General features: G+C 41.4%; 1 protein-coding gene across 10 annotated transcripts in view; it reads left to right on the plus strand.

Annotated features, from left to right (window-relative positions):
- The window catches only part of ptprub (protein tyrosine phosphatase receptor type Ub), an 833961-nt gene that overhangs the window by 748424 nt on the left and 66240 nt on the right, over positions 1-19297 (plus strand). For 7 of the 10 annotated variants that reach the window (XM_068011591.1, XM_068011598.1, XM_068011596.1 and 4 more), the window contains 4 exons: positions 3759-3795; positions 5688-5829; positions 15713-15888; positions 17966-18153. In XM_068011591.1, coding sequence (XP_067867692.1) covers positions 3759-3795; positions 5688-5829; positions 15713-15888; positions 17966-18153 — 543 coding nt within the window. The remainder of the gene's footprint in view (positions 1-3758; positions 3796-5687; positions 5830-15712; positions 15889-17965; positions 18154-19297) is intronic. The other 3 variants (XM_068011594.1, XM_068011592.1, XM_068011595.1) reach the window with 3 other exon arrangements.

Below are 19297 nucleotides of genomic sequence, written 5' to 3' on the forward strand. Positions count from 1 at the left end.
TCAAGGCAGCATTTGACTGAGTATGGCAAGGGCAGTCACTCTCACCTCACCTCTTGTGTTCAGCTCTTTTAGCCATGTTTGAACCAAGGCTGTAATGAGGTCAGGAGCTGAGTGGCCCTGGCAGAATCCAAACTGAGCGTCACTAAGCAGGTTATTGCTAAGCAAGTGCTGCTTGATGGCACTGTTGATAATTGAGAGTAGCCTGATGGGGCGGTAATTGGCCGGTTGGACTTGTCCTGCTTTTTGTGTACAGGACATACCTGGGCAATTTTCCACATTGCAGGGTAGATGCTAGTGTTGTAGCTGTACTGGAAAAGCTTGGCTAGGGACACAGCAGGTCTGGAGCACAGGTCTTCAGTACTATTGCTAGAATATTGTCAGGGCCCATAGCTTTTGCAGTATCCAGTGCCTTCAGTCGTTTCTTGATATCACGCGGAATGAATCGAATTGGCTGAAGTCTGGCATCTGTAATGCTGGGGACTTCAGGAGGAGGCCGAGATGGATCATCAACTTGGCACTTCTGGCTGAAGATTGTTGCAAATGCTTCAGCCTTATCTTCCGCACTGATGTGCTGGGCTGCCCCATCATTGAGGATGGGGATATTTATGGAGCCACCTCCTCCAGTTAGTTGTTTAATTGTCCACCACCATTCACGGCTGGATGTGGTAGGACAGCAGAGCTTAGATCTGATCCGTTGGTTATGGGATCGCTTCACTTTGTCTATCGCATGCTGCTTACGCAGTTTGGCACGCAGATTGTCCTGTGCTGTAGCTTCATCAGGTTGACTCCTCATTTTGAGGTATGCCTGGTGCTGCTCCTGGCATGCCCTCCTTCACTCTTCATTGAACCAGGGTTGGTCTCCTGGCTTGATGATAATGGTAGAGTGGGGTGATATGCTGGGCCATGAGGTTACAGATTGTGGTTGAGTACAATTCTGCTGTTGCTGATGGCCCACAGTGCCTCATGGAAGCCAAGTTTTGCACTGCTAGATCTGTTTGAAATCTATCCCATTTAGGGCGGTGATAGAGCCACACAACACGATGGACGGTATCCTCAATGTGAAGGCGGGACTTCATCTCCACAAGGACTGTGCGGTGGTCACTCTTACCAATGCTGTCATGGACAGATGCATCTGCGGCAGGCAGATTGGTGAGGACGAGGTCAAGTATGTTTTTCCCTCTTGTTGGTTCCCTCACCACCTGCCGCATACCCAGTCTAGCAGCTATATCCTTTCGGGCTCGGTCAGTCGTGGTGCTACCGAGCCACTCTTGGTGATGGACATTGAAGTCCCCCACCCAGAGTACATTCTGTACCCTTGCCACCCTCAGTGCTTCATCCAAGTGGTATTCAACATGGAGTCCTGACTCATCAGCTGAGGGAGGTTGGTGGTAATCAGTAAGAGGTTTCCTAGTCCATGTTTGACCTGATGCCATGATACTTCATGGGTTCCAGAGTCGATTTTGAGGACTCCCAGGGCAACTCCCTCCCTACTGTATACCACTGTGCCGCCACTTCTGCTGTGTCTGTACTGTTGGTGGGAGAGGACATACGCGGGGATGGTGATAGCAGTGTCTGGGACATTGTCTGTCAGGTATGATTCCACGAGTATGACTATGTCGGGCTGTTGCTTGACTAGTCTGTGGGACAGCTCTCCCAATTTTGGCACAAGCCCCCAGATGTTAGTAAGGAGGACTTTGCAGGGTCAACAGGGCTGGGTTTGCCGTTGTCGTTTCCAGTGCCTAGGTCGATGCCGGGTGGTCTGTCCGGTTTCATTCTTTTTTTATTGACTTCGTAGCGGTTAGGTACAACTGAGTGGCTTGCTAGGCCATTTCAGAGGGCATGTAAGAGTCACCAGATTGCTGTGGGTCTGGAGTCACATGTAGGTGGCCAGACCAGGTAAGGACGGCCGATTTCCTTCCCCAAAGGGCATTCGTGAACCAGATGGGTTTTTACAATAATTGACTTCATGGCCATCATTAGAGAAGCTTTTAATTCCAGATTTATTAATTGAATTCAAATTCCACCTTCTGCTGTGGTGGAATTTGAACCCGTGTTCCCAGAGCAATACCCTGAGTCTCTGGGTTACTAGTCCATTTACAATACCACTGCACCACCACCAGTTCAGGTCAGCTTGATGAAAGATTATTGACCTGAAATGTTAACTCTGTTTCTTTCTCCACAGATGCTGCCAGACCTGCTGAGTATTTCCAGCACTTTCCGCTTTTATTTCAGATTTCCAGCATCTACAGTATTTTGCTTTTGTGTTGGGGAGGGGTCTCTGTCACAGCTGTAATAATAAAAGACAGGGGAAAGCCTATTGAAACTGTTATGGAACCATCTCAAAATATGTTTTGCTCTTGCCACAAACCTGTTGAGGCAGTGAATGGTCACAGTCCCTTTCATTTGGATTTTATGAGAAAGGAGCCATCAAATCCGCAATCAGAATTCTTATGCAGTTGAACTAAAGGTTCAATATGATTCACAGATTTGATCCCTGGTCTGTGTTGACTTCAACCATGACACCAATTGCAGCACTAGAATGAACCTCAACCTCTTTCACCAGGCAGCAAAAAAAAAGCAGCCAGGTTTTCCACTGCACAGCATCAGTTTCCATTCACCTAATGAAAGCCCTCCAATACAGGACTGGTCATTAATTCACTTCACAAAAATCATTCTTGTCACAATCAGTATGCAGTCAGTCACTGATCATTTGATTGAGTAAAGTTACTGCGATTTATTTCTGCAATAGGTGTGCAATAAAACCTTAGCAGCAACCAGCAGCAATGCTACAGTGGACAATTGAAAATAAATTTACCATTTCAAAGTTGACCCTTTCACCTCAACCCCCCCACCCCCCTGCCCATACAGTACATAATGCAGAGTCAACCCCTTCCCCACCTCGGTGCCGCCAGCTTCTCCTGGACGAGAAAGTAAATGTGTGTGAGTGCCACACAACGAACTCAAGATCGGGAACTGAAGGTTAGATGCAGGTTACATTTAAATTAACGCAGAGATCTAATTAGCATATGGAAAGCAGGGTCCCGCCGCAGAACAGGGGAGGGGGGGCCACAGAGCTTACCCGCCGCCAGGAAATCGAGCCTGGCAATCCTGGCATTGGGTACAGTGGCAGCTCTGCCACCCACCACCACAGAACCCAAAGTTGGGCTGGAAACAAAATGCAGCCCATATAGTGCCTTTCACAATTTCTGAAGTCCCAAAGCACTTTGCAGCCAAATGAAGTACTTTTTGAAGTGTAGTCACTGTTGTAATGGAAGGAGTCAAAAACTGTTGGAGAGGAGCAGAGCACTTCAAAAAAAAAAGAGTGCGATCCGCATGGAAATAACAGTAACTAAACTGTGGCAGAGGTGAAGTAAGAAATTATTGTGTGTATATTTTTTTTGAAAACATGTATTCAATAGTTGTACCTTGTTGACTTCAAAGTAGAGTTTGAAATTATAGTGTATGGCCACAGGTAAAATTGAAGAGATTAATGTTTTGAAATATGTTCACATCATTTGTTTAGTGGTATTTGAATATTAAGGTCATTATGTAGGGGGAAAAGAAGGTTTATTTTGTATTCTACTCACCAGAATATAATCGTTTGTTAGACCCTTAAGCTATAAGTGTTTGGCTGTCTCAATGCAACTCGTACAGAATTATTAGACTGCCACTGAGCATATTTTACGTTCATAGTTATAGTAACAGATCTAAAATGAACTTTGTTACTGAGAACTTTGTTTTTAATATATTACATGCAGGAAACAAAGACTAACTGCGTACTAATTGCCAAAAAAGGTAAGGTAATTTGTCAATTTCCACTGCTGTCCTGTGTTCTGATGTTTTGCTATTCATATTTGTCTGTGTGCTGTTGCTGAATGTTGCATTAGCATTTAATTTATTTTACTGTGTTAAAACAAATTATCTTCATGCAGAAACAGAGTATTACCGCTTTTCTTTTGGGTAATAAACACTGATGTACAAACAGGTTGATTAAATAATGAGCCATATTGCATGGTAATTCAATCAGAGCATTTAAGCTGTCTACTGGATTTTTTTGCTTTCTTCACCCCCCACCCCCCCCCCCCCCCCCATTTAATAAAATACTAACGTGTTAAACAAACTCATTAGTGGTTCTGACGTCTTGTAGAATAAATCCATGTAATGGCATTAAATTGGCAAGGAAAGCCTGAAGTTTCTTATGGTTTATTTGCTGAAGCTTTTTCTTTTTAATGAGTTTTCACACATGTGATCTGGTTCTGCTGTTTTGGAAGATATGACCATTTTAAAAATGGGTAGGCTAGAAGGGTAAAATTTAATCATTTCTCCCCATTCCCTGATTATGTGTATCCCTCAAGCTGCCTGCTTATTTCAGAGAGTCCCTTTGCTGTAGACACCTATATTCCATTTTACACTTGCTTGTCATGGGTTTAGGGCTGCATCCTATTGATTTTTTTTGCCTTTATTTTCTTTTTCTTGTTAAAATTGATGAGTGAAAGAGTGCACTAAAAAGCACTCCATACCTCGCCCTCAACCCCTGCCTTGTTGGCTGGCCATGTAGTGTTTGATGTAGGAAAGATCTGTGTCTTGGATTGGAGCACCCCCTCAGCTGGAGAGGAAAGGCTGGCGATAGAGTAGGGACCCTGACAGCAAAATGGGTGAGAGGGATAAGACAGAGGCACTGTCTATATGTGATGCATGGTAATTGTGTTCATCTATTATCTTTGTCTTCATTGCATTGGAGACATTCTAAGGAAAAAATTTAGCTTTCCGTTTATCATCTATAAAGCATCAACAAAGCAGAGATGGCAATGGGGCGGGAATTTGGATCAATGGTAGAAGATTACCCATGATCTTATTGTATAGCAGAGCAAGCTTGAGAGGCCATAGGGCCTGTTACTACTCCTATTTCTTATGTTCTTATGAATGTTTGGGGAAAAGAGTTCAGGCTCAGCTTTAGTCTGATGTTCAGCATCTCCAGTATTGAATCTAAAACCAGTGTGTGGATGTTAAAATGGCACTTGCACAAGTTAAAATGGGAGAGAGGAACTGTTGCCCATACCATGTTGTGTAGAAAAATCATGCTACAGAACATAGATAATATTTACTTCAAATGCCCAGCAGTCCTGTTAAATAGTGCAAATGTTCTCTCTCCACTCACGCCCCTCCTTCTGTGCCAGACCTTGTCACTGGATTTGGCTCAAGGTCAGTACCAGCACAGACTCTACAAGTGGAAGTCTCACCGTACCACACTTCTGACAGCTCAACAGTCTGAGCAGAATTTCCTGGCTTATTTCTCAAATACAATTAAAGGTTCATTGTATTGAATTACTCTCAAGTGATGACTTCAAGTAATAGATCAGAAAAAGTTGAGTTTTAAAGATGCTTTTTTTTCATGCTTAATTGGCCATTCGAATTTTACATAGCTCAGGTTGTCTAACCAATGAATACTAATCTGCTGTGTTGCAAACTCCAGCAAGTTCAATGCTGGAATAGGGGCTTTGACAGGTGAAACCTTTTGAGTACCAACTTGTGTTTCAGCCTCTTCTCTAATCCGGAATAGACGCTGCTGAAAACTGTACCATATAGACACCTGAATAAAACTCAATCCAATAGACATTCAGTTTGATCTTCAGTAAAAGCAATTCTATATTGTTGTCCACTTTTTGCCCCTTTCCCTATTCTGTCAGCAGCTGCTAGCAAGAAAAATAAGGGAAGCCAAGATGCTGCACATCGTTCTGAACAACTGGGTTTGATCCTGGGTATCTGTGCTGGAAGCCTGGCGGCATTTATCCTGATTCTTGGGGCCGTCTTCGTGTTTGTCAAGAAAGGGTAAGTGATGGGCCATCAAAGTAAATTGCTGGCAGAAAACATTAGTCCTTCACTGTCTAGCTGCTCTTATGTCTGGATTGAACATTGTGTATATGCTTTGTCTAGCTTATATCACAAATTGATGATATAATCTCGTGAAGTAATATTTTGGTATCCCAATTTTTACAGTAGATATACCTACCGAATTGTGTTATCACTTTTGAGCAATTTTGTTGGCTAATAGTAATGTAACATTGCTAACGTTGCTGCCATTTTCCAGCAATCCTATTGGTTAAGTGGTGACCACATGATCCTCTCACCTCTGAGCCCTATTGGTCAGCAGCATTTATATAGCGCCTTTCACAACCTTAGGATGTCTCATAGCGCTTTACAGCCAATTAAGTGGTTTTGCCATGTAGTCACTGTTGCATTATAGAATTACATGATTATTCTATGAGCTTTGCTTTAGAGCAATGATTTCTTGGTGTATTTTGATTTGTTCGTGGGAACAATTTGACAGAAAAATCTCCTCTGTCAGTGATGCATGTTAACAGCTGCCGATTGGTCTGAATAACCAGAGGCAGGAATGGCATCAACTTAGACTAATTTCTCCAAAAAAAAAACCTTCAAAAGTGCATTACCAAGATTGTAGATAAAATAAATTTGGGAGGGGAGGGTTCAACAGTTTTAACCTGTTATAAAATTGATGGAGATGATCATGGGGTAAGAAATTAAATATAAAGAACAATATAAATATAGCACAATACACATAAATATTGTTTTAACACTTTTTTGACTACAGGAGGTTCACAATATTTTTATCTTTTTTAATATTGGGCTGAAATACTTATGTCCACATATACTATCTGAAAATTGAATCATTAGAACACTTAAGTTGATTTCTTTGAGCCCTGATAACTATTAACATACTTCATTTAATGCTCTTTCTCTTCCTGGCTGCGCACTGTATCAGAATTAGGATTCATGGCAAGAGCTCCTACTCTTAATCTTTCTTAAGTCCTGAAAACAGTACAACTCATTAGTTTGCTCTGTCATGCCTTCCTCCTACATTCTCCAGGGTCTTAAAACCAACGCTTGGTGGCACCCAGTCACTATTCCCGAATTGTCTCATCGTAATTCATAAATAGAAGATCATCACCAATAAATCCAATAGGGAATTCAGGAAAAACTTCTTTATCCAGAGAGTGGTTAGAATGTGCAGCTTGCTGGCACAAGGAGCAGTGAGACAAACAGCATAGATTCATTTAAGGGGACGCTAGATAAGCACACGAAGGAAAAAGGAATATAAGGATAGGGTTAGATGAAGTAAAAAGGTATGGATCCTCGTGTTGAGCATAAACATTGGCATGGAACAGCTGGACCGAATGGCCTGTTTCTGTGCTGTACCTTCTATGTAATTGTCTCATCTATGGTCCTTTACGCTCTTCCTGGGGGAAGGTGGGGTGGTTATTTGTAGGGGGGGGCGGTTGGTGGTTGCGGAGTGGAGTCTCTATTCAAAATTCATGACCATGCACATCTAGCTGAGGCATAGACACGAGTTCATTAAAATGTCATATTAGATATTCAGATGACAAAGCAACATACGAACATGCAAATTAGGAGCAAGAGCAGGCCACTCGGTCCCTCGAGCCTGCTCCGCCATTCGATAAGTTCATGACTGCACTGATTACTCCACATTTCCACCTACCCCTGATAACCTTCCACCCCCTTGCTTATCAAGAATCTATCTACCTCTGCCTTAAAAATATTCAAAGACTCTGCTTTCACCGCTTTTTGAGGAAGAGAATTCCAAAGACTCACGACCCTCAGAGAAAACATTTCTCCTCATCTCTGTCTTAAATGGGCGACCCCTTATTTTTAAACAGTGACCCCTAGTTCTAGATACTCCCACAAGTGGAAACATCCTTTCCACATCCACACTGTCAAGACCCCTCAGGGTTTTATATGTTTCAATCAAGTTGCCTCTTACTCTTCTGAATTTCAGCAGATACATGCCTAGCCTGTCCAATCTTTCCTCGTAAGACAGCCCGCCCATTCCAGATATTAGTCTAGTAAATCTTCTCTGTACTGCCTCCAATGCATTTACATCCTTCCTTAAATAAGAAGACCAGTACTGTACACAGTACTCCAGATGTGGTCTCACCAATGCCCTGTATAACTGAAGCATAACTTCCCTACTTTCGTATTCAATTCCCCTCGCAATAAAGGATAACATTCTATTAGCTTTCCTAATTACGTGCTTTTGTAATTCATGGACACCCAGATCCCTCTGCATCTCAGAGCTCTGCAATCTCTCGCCATTTATATAATATGTTGCTTTTTTATTCTTCCTGCCAAAGTGGACAATTTCCCACTTTCCCACATTATACTCCATTTGCCAGGTCTTTGCCCACTCACTTAACCTATCTATATCCCTTTGTAGCCCCCTTATGTCCTCTTCACAAGTTAGTTTCCTACCTGTCTTTGTGTCATCAGCAAATTTAGCAACCATACCTTCGGTCCCTTCATCTTAGTCATTTATATAAATTGTAAAAAGTTGAGACCGCAGCACAGATCCCTGTGGCATCGTTACATCTTACCAACCGGAAAATGGCCCATTTATGCCTACTTTCTGTTTCCTGTTAGCTAGTCAATCTTTTATCCATGCCAATGTGTTACTCCCTCCACCATGAGCTTTTATTTTATTTAATGTGGCATGTTATCAAATGCCTTCTAGAAATCTTAGTGCAATACATCCATCAGTTCCCCTTTATCCACAACACATGTAACTCCCTCAAAGAACTCCAATAAATTGGTTAATCATGATTTCCCTTTCACAAAACCATGTTGACTCTGCCTGATTACCTTGAATTTTTCTAAATGCCCTGTTATAACATCTTTAATAGCTTCTAACATTTTCCCTAAGACAATTGTTAAACTATCTGGCCTGTAGTTTCCTGTGTTAAGCTAACTGGCCTGTAGTTTCCTCATAGCATGATGAAATAGATATACAACATTTAGGGCTTCTGTTGATTAGCCAGTTAACTTTACTAACAAGTTACAAAGACCTTCCTTCCTTCCAAACCAACAAACTAAGTATTGCACTGATCAACTTTAGGTCGAATTTTACCAAGTCCTCAGACTTGCTGAATAGTATGAAGCTCCACAGTAGGAGTGTGAATTTGTAAAACCTACATATTACGTATTTTACCATTCATTTTAATAAGGTCAAATTCTAAACTAGAGATTAGTTAGTTGTGATTATTAAATAAATTTGACCGTCTGTCATGTGACCTGAGCTTCACCCTTCAGTGTCCAGGTGTAATTGCTGGGCATTTTGAAAAACAGACGTGAATTGTTCAGTTCAGGGGACAGTTCCAATCTCCCATAATGTTCTGACATTCTTAAGTCGAATGGTGAGTTTACATCAATATTTGGCTGCAAGATTGTTGAAGGGCAGAGAAAAAAAAATTGCATTTTTAAAAATTTTGTGATGGGATGAGAGCATTGCTGGCAAGGCCAGCATTTGTTGCCCATCCCTAATTGCCCTTGAGAAGGTGGTGGTGAGCCACCGCCTTGAACCGCTGCAGTCAGTGTTATGTAGATACACCCACAGTGCTGTTAGGAAGGGAGTTCCAGGACTTTGGCCCAGCGACAGTGAAGGAGCAGCGATATAGTTCCAAGTCAGGATGGTGTGTGACTTGGAGGGGAACTTGCAGGTGGTGGTGTTCCCATGCATTTGCTGCCCTTGTCCTTCTAGGTGGTCGAGGTCGCAGGTTTGGAAGTTACTTTGACAATGGGACCAGAGAGGATCATTAACACAAACACCTGTCAAACCATTTTTACCACTAAGTGCTGAGAAAATATTTCAACATTTGAGTCTTAGTTCAGAAGCTACAGAGCATGTAATCTAGGTAGATCTACTGCTAAATCTTTTGTACATTCATGACAGTTGTAAAGTTCACTAACTCTGATAAACCTAATTGCCTTCACTGTTGTTATAGAATTGTAAATCAGAAGAAATGTTAAACTTGTATAGAACCTTTGTTGGACCACACTTGGAGTACTATGAACAGTGCTGGTCTCCATATTCTAAAAAAGGAAATTGAGGCACTGGAGAAGTTGCCAAAAAAATTATTCCCCAATGTTTTATGTCTTCCCTCCCCCTCTCAACACTCGTCTCATCCCAGTAGCACCCTCCCTACTTTCATTCAGAAGTCAATCTTGCTGTTGACTGATTTTCTTGCCAAGCATTGATTTTTTTTTTTTTGTCTGATGTTTATATTTTACAGTACAAAAATCAATACGATGTCCAATTCAGTAGGCCATTCAGCCCCTTACTCCAGCATTCAATAAGATCATGACTGATCTGTACCTCAGCCGCATTTCCCTGCCTTAAATCTGCAGTGTTCAGCTTTTTTCACAATTCCTCCAATAGTGAAGCAGGTCAAGCCGGCATACAGCAGGTCCTGGATAACATCCAGGCTCAGCTTAACAAAGGCTGACCAGCATTTCTGGCTGTTGGGAATTTCAGGCTCGGGAACAGAATCGTTGTAATACTGAATTCCACTCAAGTGCTCTCCGCTGTTGCATCTCTCGTAAAATGATTGCTGGTCTTTAAGGGTCCAAAGTATCTGACTCTATATCATTCATTAGCAGTTGAAGATCCAGATGATGAATCATTCATTTTTGGGCTGCATATTGCCATAAGCACCACACTATCAATGCTGCACTCATTTAATGTTACACTGAGTCCTTCAAATGCACAAAACCCACTCAAAAATACAGTGCATTTTATTTCCATGTTTGCATATGGGGATCCTTGGGACTGCATTGCTGAATATGCTACTGTCTCTAAGTGAATAGTTCCAGCATTTAACAGGCAGGTGACAAAGATCCTATTTACAGAAAGCTGATGCTAATTGGTTCCTTGGTCAGCTAGTTTAAATCTAATGAACAACACGTGAGATCACAGTGCAAATTCAGCAGTAATTGTAGCAGCCGGTTTATTCAGGATCAAGATGTACATAATTTGTGAACATCTGATGTACATACGAGGTCAGAAAAAATATTGCCTGCCCAAAGCAACAACAACAACTTTTATTTATATAGTGCCTTTAATGTAGCAAAACATCCCAAGGTACTTCATTGTCAGACAAAATTTGTCACTGGGACACATAAGGAGGTATCAGGATAAAAGCTTGGTCAAAGAGGTAGGTTTAAATGAAGTGAGAGAGGCAGAGATATTTAGGGAGGAAAATCCAGAACTTGAGGCCTAGGCATCTGAAGGCACAGCCAAGGTGGAATTATGAAAACAAAGTTATTCTGAGCTTTAAAACTGAGGTATGGTGACATGGGAACAGTATGTTGCTGTTGTCTATTGCTCTGGGACTCAAATAGCTGCAACCATGTGTTATGACCTTCGACCTAGTGCTGTTGTAGAAGGAAAAAGTTGTGGCCGATGCAGCTAAATAAATACACATCTAAGATGAAAGTATAGCCACATATTGTTACAAAATGGAGTATTTACCCAAGGCATTGTGGGACAAGTTAGTTAGCTTGCAGCCTTGAGCATGGTACTGCTTAGCACAGGCAATTAGCCTGACCAAGGAGGGCCCCTCATATCAGTGTATAAGACAGCTGCTTTGTGTAACTGCAGACTGCACGAAGCAATCAGGAATGCAAGCTTGATAAAGGTAGAAGGATTCATTGTGAAGACTCAAGGATAGTTGATAAGGGGGTCTGGGAAACATCACAAGATGATCAGGGGGCTTACATGAGCTGATCACGTGATGCCTAATGAGTAATCTAATTGGTAATATGTGTAATGTATGTAATCAATAACCGTTATGATTGGATCATGTCCAGCCAGGATGGGCTGAGTAACTGTTTGAAAAATGTATAAGTATGCATGATTTTCCTTTGTTCGGTGGAGAGGCATCTGGACAGCCCAGTGACCTGCTGCTTACTGGCGTAACTAAATAAACTGTTTGACATTGGAGCAGACCTGAGTGTCGAGTGATTCTTCTAGATTCATTCCCGCTAACACTGTATTCTGAAAGTTAATCTTTCTGTTCAGCTACTGGAACTTTGGTAAAATGCTCGTCAACCCTTCAATACATGTGGTCAACTTATGATTTCATAACTTCAGGTGTCTCCAGCGTCATTGCTGCATATACCTAAGCCCAACCAAACAACAGGAAATCTTGTAATAGCACAAAATTTGCTCTAATCTGCAGTTTGACTGCACTGTATTGAATACTGTTTTGAATTAACGGAGCACAATGTGGCAGGTGGGATAAGTATAGATCGGCATTATGGTCGGCATGGACGCAGTGGGCCGAAGGGCCTGTTTCTATGCTGTACGACTCTATGATGTCTGTGGAATGACTGAGTCCATCATAATATTTACACAGACATTTTTACAACATTCGACATTTTTAATCGTGAGGTTTCTTCCAAGCAAAATAAAGGTTTTGTTTTTCTTGCAGCTACCTTTAATGTTATTATGTTGTTTATTTCTTGCACTGGGAAAAATGTGATAGTTACTTATTTAGATTGCACCTTGACGTCCCATTAAAGGGGCGCTGCTTTCATGACACAAAGCGTCTGCCAAATGCATAACAAAGCATTGGACATTGCACTGAAATGCATTGTTGCATCACTCGAAGAGGGTAAAGCTAACATCCGGCTTTCTAAAACACATGGGAGGAAATGCTGGGAATAACACAGCAAGGTAGTCGAGATGGAACAGATGGCTTAATGTTTTGAGTGAGCTAATTGTCACAAACCTTCTAGCTTTCTCCCTCACCAAGGAAAAAAATGAAAGTTTGCCAAACATAATCACATGAGGTTGGTGCCCCTTTAATAGTCGAATATTAAACAGGAGAGCTCAAATTTCAATGAATGGAAATTGAAAATAAATAATTGCCTGGTCATACAGAACCTGAGTATTGCTGAAAAAAAAGAGACATGCTCTCGAAGCTTTTCGTCTTGCACTCATCAAGACAGACGCGATAATGCTAAATTTCAAAGGGAGCAACAGTTTATATTACATGAGAAAAGGATGCTGATTGATTGGCAAGTTGATTCTGGTCGAGGCACTGCCATGTAGAATGCATCAAGGAACTATTGTCCCACACGCTTTTGTTTAATTCAAAAAAGGCACAATACCTGGACATGTTCCTTTTGCCTGGAGAGGACAGGTCCCTGCATATGAATATATTTAGCTTCTGGCAAGTGTAAGTGAGCCACATTGCGAGCCCAACATATAATCTTAAATTGGTTATTAGTGTAATTCTTACCACACTCAGGATTGTTCAGTAAGTGCTGTCCAATTGCGGAATCACATCTAATGTTAGACATTGTGCTCTGGGTTTGGCAAGTATAGGCTGGTTGCGTACAGTCAGTACTCTGCAAACAATCAGCACCCTTTTCTTGTGTAGTATAAATTGTTTCTTCCTTTAAAATTTGGCATTGTTGCGTCTGTCCTGATGAGTGCAAGATGAAAAGCTTCAACAGCATATCCTTTTTTTTCAGCAATACCCAAAGTGAAAATACCATTGCTGGTTAAATTCTGGAATTTTCAAATGATAATGATTGTTTATTTAATACTTCCATCTTTTCTTGAATTAATCTGCACTTATATAATTCACCAACAATTTTTTGCTCTTTCCTCTGCTGCCTTTGATCTTTCCGCTTGTCAGGAGCAGCAACTATTTCTATTCCTATTATCCGTAAGTGCCCAGAGCATTGTTTACAGTAATGTTTGCTGGTTTAAAGACTTTGTAACTGCCGTACCTTTACCCAGACAAGCTAGATGTCATGAGGGCATGAAAGTTAAACTTGAGTTAGATTTTTAAAAAAACATTTTTCTGCCCCTGAGACAGGTTTGAAATGATGTATCATAGCTTGATCTGTGATAAATATTCTGTCTACAAGAAAAATTTAAATAACATGACTAACGATATCTCTCGCAGCTTTTTATTCACTTCATTGACTATCTTATTACTGTTTTCGTGTTGGATGTTTTGTAGAAAATTGAATTTAGGAATATTCTGGTTTGCAATTGATCTCCATGGTTGCAGATTGCTTGCAGGGCCCATGACTAAAACTGCTTCATTCTAATTACTGTAGTTTTGCAGATTCTTGTGATCTCCAAGTTGCAGTTTTGGTTTCTGCATGTATGTTGCTGCCTGTTGGTAGGCAACTTTCCATCATGCATTTAAAAGTACCGAGATAGACACTAGTCAATTGTCAGCATGTGTGCTATCAATTTAAGTGGTTAACTGCAAATGCAAATCATTCTTGGCAAGCCATTCAATTATACTTTAATGCTTTCCCCCATTATTGAAGCTCCTGCAGTGGAAAGACACTGCTACACCATTTAGTTTGGCTTGAAAGGATAAACATTGACCAACTGAGGCGAGTGCCATGGAGTGATAGACAGCTGTCTGATCTCAACTTACGACCTACTGGTTTGGAGTTAATTGCTCCACTAAGTTACCGCAAGCAATTGTAAACACTTCATCCACACCTCCTCCTCTTGATTTTCCACCCTTTCCTCCTCTCATACTGGGGACATGGTTCCTTGAGAGCTAGCAGCCGTTTCACGCCAACTGACAATTCTTCATATATAGATCTTGGGAGCAAGCTGGTCATCAACTGTAGAGGGCCATCACTGATCATTCTGACAGGCACTTCACAGTAGTAGTAATTGGATAATGGGGGCATTTCCTGATATTTTCCACTGCTCAGCCCAGAAGTGCTGTGGTCAGAACTGTGAAAAATAAGGCAGGATCAAACAAGGGAACTTTATGACCTACACAGTTCATTATTGTGCTAGTTGATCTAGTTACAGGATCATGAGTAGGCCAATCAGTCCTTCAAGCTTGTTACACCATTCAGTCAGATCATGGCTGGTGTGCATCTCAACTGCATTTACCTTCCTTTGCTCCATATCCTTTGACACCTTTACCTAGCAAAAAGCTACCTATCTCAACCTTGAAAGCTCCAAGCATCCACAGCCTTTTATAGGAGACAGTTGCAGATTTCTGTTACCCTTTATGTGAAAATTTATCTATTGAATCATCAAATTTTTGGTATAAATGTTGTAAATAGAAGGTCAAGTGCAGGGAAGGAACTTCCAAGATAAAGTAATTTTCCTCTCATGTAGCACTTTTATTTCTAATCCCACTTCTGCTCCTGATCCTGCACCACCCAGTTCTTTTAAGAGCACTCACTTCTACACAATGCATGTGGTTATGGAGTTAATGGGAGTGATCTCTGCCAAGTCTTATAACTTCAGCTTAGTTTGTAACCATAGAGATTACGCAGAACTGAAGGCCTTTTTCAGAAAACATGTATCTCGAGGGTCCTGCTGCCAGCAAACTATGAAATATCAGTCACCTGTAACTATACTGGTTCTGTTTACAGGAAGGTTATGTTTCAGGCACAGGATTGGGTTTCTTGCCAAGCCTTTGAGAGTTATAGAGGGATAAATGTTTTGCATTGGAAGTCCCTAAAGCTTATTTCTTTAATTTCTATGAAAATGCAAATACCTCTCAACATTAGCTTCCGAGTTACAATTCAAAAGCACAGTAAAAGAGTAGATTAGTTCAATTTTTAAAATGCACAGAACTAATAATGGAATGGTGGATTGTAGTCAGCGTAATGACATGTAACCTTGGTCACGAGAAAGCTTATTGTTGTAGCTTGGTTTGAATGTTGTTTTTCCCCCTGTGCCCCTGTTCTCTCTATTATTGGCTTGTTGAAACCATGATAATCTGCTTTCATATGTAAAATAAACTTATTTGTTGGTGCTTTGGTGCTGTTCTTTATTCTGACTTGTACAACAAGTGACATTTTAAAGCCGTACCGCACTGATATACATGTATTCCAATAGGAAACCCACCCAGGTGAAAAAGACTGTTACAAGCTCCCGCCATGAGACAACACACATGATGAATGCCATGGACAGGAGTTTCACTGACCAGAGCACCCTGCAGGAGGACGAGAGACTTGGCATGTCCTTCACAGAGGCACGTAAATGCAGCACCAGATGTAAGCCGTCTCAAAAGGGTAACATCTATTTAATTCCATTTATCTCTCTCTTACTAATGGATATCCCTTTTTGTATCTAGCTATTATTTCTGGAAAAATATCTTTCCCTCATGCTGGTATTTCTCTTCTTGAATGATGATATGCTTTAGATAAAGAGTATGGTTCTTCATCATACCCATTCATTCCGGAGTAATTAATTGATCAAGGTGCAATATGAAATGCTTGCATGGAAACAGCCCATATTAAAATATTAGGGGGATAATTTGGAAAGCCCCCAAAAATGAGTGCAGGGATTGCAATGCGTGATTATTGTATTGTATTGCAATGTGTAATGTATTGCAGGGAGCATGTCAGCTTCATACTGCCGGCTGATTTGGATGACTGCTGCGTGCAGCCAGTGCTAACTGCACTGTTCAATGGCTGCAAGGATCAGCAGGGGACCCAAAATCGTTACTTCCTGGCACTAGTTAAAGCTAGCCTGCAGTGCTTAAAGAGGAGGTGCATTGTGGCTGGAGCAGATGCTGGCAGTCATACAGGAAGTGAATCTGGCAGGACAACATGGTGCAACATGGGAGAAAGCAAGCTGCAAAGTTTTCAAATGCTGCATTGGAGGTGGAAAGTAGGAGAGTATCTGCAGGGGTCCAGGAGGCCTTCCAGACACATGTTCAAAAGGCAGAGAGAGCAGATAGCTATGGAGTCAATGCCAGGGGTCCAGGCCTGAGGACCTGGAGGCAATACTGCAGTAAGTTCAATAACTTCACATGAGTGAAGTTTTTCTGTCAACTGCTCTTCATCAGTACAAGGGCACATATTGACAGGAATGTCCTCTTTAGAGTCAACTACTGACGTATCTGAGGTATAGGCCCTGCAGGCAATTTCTGAACAGTTAATATTTCCCAAGTATCCCAAGATAGATTTATGTAAAAAAGACAGCATGTTGCCATCCTTCTGGTTCGGAAAACACTTGCCCTTTGCAACAAGATCAGGACATAATGAAAAGAAGCATTAATAGTAAGAAAGGGCTGCTGTAAATATCACTCCTCAGATGTGTGTGGTGCAGGCACTTTTGTGCAGACAGGATTTTGCAATGGTTTTCATCCATTCTTAGAGGGAGACCTGAAATGAAATCCTATCTAGCATCTCTTCTGAAAACTCTGAAGAAGCAGCTGGATCCTACTGGGAAGACACTTGGGTTGGTATTCTAGGAGAATGAGATCAAATTAGCCATATTCGCAAGACTCACTGAGGATGGGTAAGCTTAAAGTTATTTGTTTTCTGAAAATCAATTTCTTCACAAGATCACAAGGTAGGTTGGGGATGAAATGGAATCTTTGACTCATTTGATCTCATTCTTCCAGAATGCCAACCCTACTGTCTTCCAATTATAGGATCGAGCTGCTCCTTCAATGTGTCTAATGTCCCCAGCCATCCTTCCAGCAACCCATTCCAACTTTTGATTACCCCCTGCGTAAAGAAATGCCCCCCAACATCTGACCTAAATTTGCCCTTCACAATCCTGAATCCTGGGTGGTATTGCAGTGCTGCTACACTTACAAAACCACATTCAATGTTCTTTAAAACAAATGGAATGTAAGGACATAAATGTTTTTCCATCAGTTTTAAAATCGATCTTAAAGAAGGAGCCTTACAACATTAAGTAACTTATAAAATTACAATTTTTTGATAAATGATTCATATTAAGGGATATCGTCACTGATGAAAAGCAGCAAATCTAGCCATATATGACACCATATGGGTAAATGCAGTTAAGCTCCCTAAATGTTTAGTGAAATTTGAGAGGTAAAGGCACACTGGGAGAAAATATTTTCTATTTGCAATGTGTAGAAAAATCACAAATGCTTCTTTAATATTCACATTAATGACTTTGTCACAAAGAGCCGAAATGTTCTGCGGTTCACGTTAAGCCCCTCAAAAGAACCATCTGACTCCAAGGCAAAACTGCTACCACTGAGTCAAGGCTGACTCCTAAAATGGGTGTTCTGTTTCACTTTGTCAACTTTTTCTTCCATATGTTGTTAACTGTACTGTTTTCTTCCCTTCTCTTCCTCCCCAAACCTGCCAAACTCCCCAACAGATGAACAGCGTAACACAATGAACGAATCAAGCAGCTTATTAGGAAGTTTCTCTCAGAGTCCTCGTGGTCGAGCTGGCTCTCCTTACCAGACTGGCCAGCTGCACCCTGCAGTCCGAGTGGCCGACCTCCTACAGCACATCAACCAAATGAAGACGGCAGAGGGTTATGGCTTCAAGCAAGAGTATGAGGTGAGGATCAAAGAACATCAATCATCCTGTGTTCCTATGTTGCATCCAAAGATCATTTTAAATGTCTTGGGACATATCTATAGCACTGAACTAATGTTTATATTTGAAGGGATGAAACAAAATCTCCTCTATTTCAGCAGAAATCATTGGATTGATTTTGTGATGAGCCTACGATGTGTTTGTGGTTGTCTGTTTTCAGTCTTACTTCAAAAAGAGGCTGATGTGGAAATAAAACCTAAGGCTGGATCTGCAACCACTGATGAGGAACATTAATTGGGCCACAATTCTCTCTTCTGATTTTCAGGTTCATCAAAGTTAGGAATGCTAGTTCTGGGGATTGGGGATATTTACAGATATCCAGACGTGACATCAAGAACTATCGGGTCAAGTACAGCACAGTCAGAAGGAGAATACAGTCGTCCCACCACCCACCACCCTCACCCCCTCTGCCCAAACAACCCGCCGCAGCTGATTTCTGGTAGAATAGCCTAGCTAAAAGTGTTAAATTATGAGGAGCGCTTGCTTAGAATAAGGTTGTATTCCCTAGTCTAATTGAAATGTTTAAGATTATTAAAGGATTTGACACAGTAAACAGAAACTTTTTCCTCTGCTGAGGGTGCCTAGAATCAGCGGTGGGGGGAGGAGTGGGAAGCAGCGATGGTGGGGGAAGATCCTTTAAATTAGAGCTAGGCAGTTCACGCGTGATGTCAGAAACCAAGGAACCACTTCTTCACACAAAGAATAGTGGAAATTTGGAACTCACTTCAAAAAAAAACTGTTGGGGCTATGTTAATTGAAAATTTAAAAACTGAGATTTTGTTAGACAAAAGTTTTTATGGCTACAGAACCAAGGTGGATAGATGGAGTTAATACACAGATCAGCTATGATCTGACTGGCTGTATAGGCTCGAGGGGCTGAATGGCCTACTCCTGTGCCTATGTTGCTATCTTCCTATCCCTACTGTACCAGGGTGACATTTATTCCGCTCATTTCTCAAATTTGTGGCTTTTCTAAGTGATGATGCCAATTTAGTGCCAGTAAATCAGTTTGCCCACTGGACGAAGCTGCCGACTTCATCTGGGACCAACAAGGCCGCACAATTATACTGGAGGTCATGTGCTATTTAGACATACCAGTAGCATG

Source organism: Heterodontus francisci, chromosome 31 (genome assembly GCF_036365525.1).
Source record: "Heterodontus francisci isolate sHetFra1 chromosome 31, sHetFra1.hap1, whole genome shotgun sequence".
Classification (NCBI taxonomy): Eukaryota; Metazoa; Chordata; class Chondrichthyes; order Heterodontiformes; family Heterodontidae; genus Heterodontus; species Heterodontus francisci.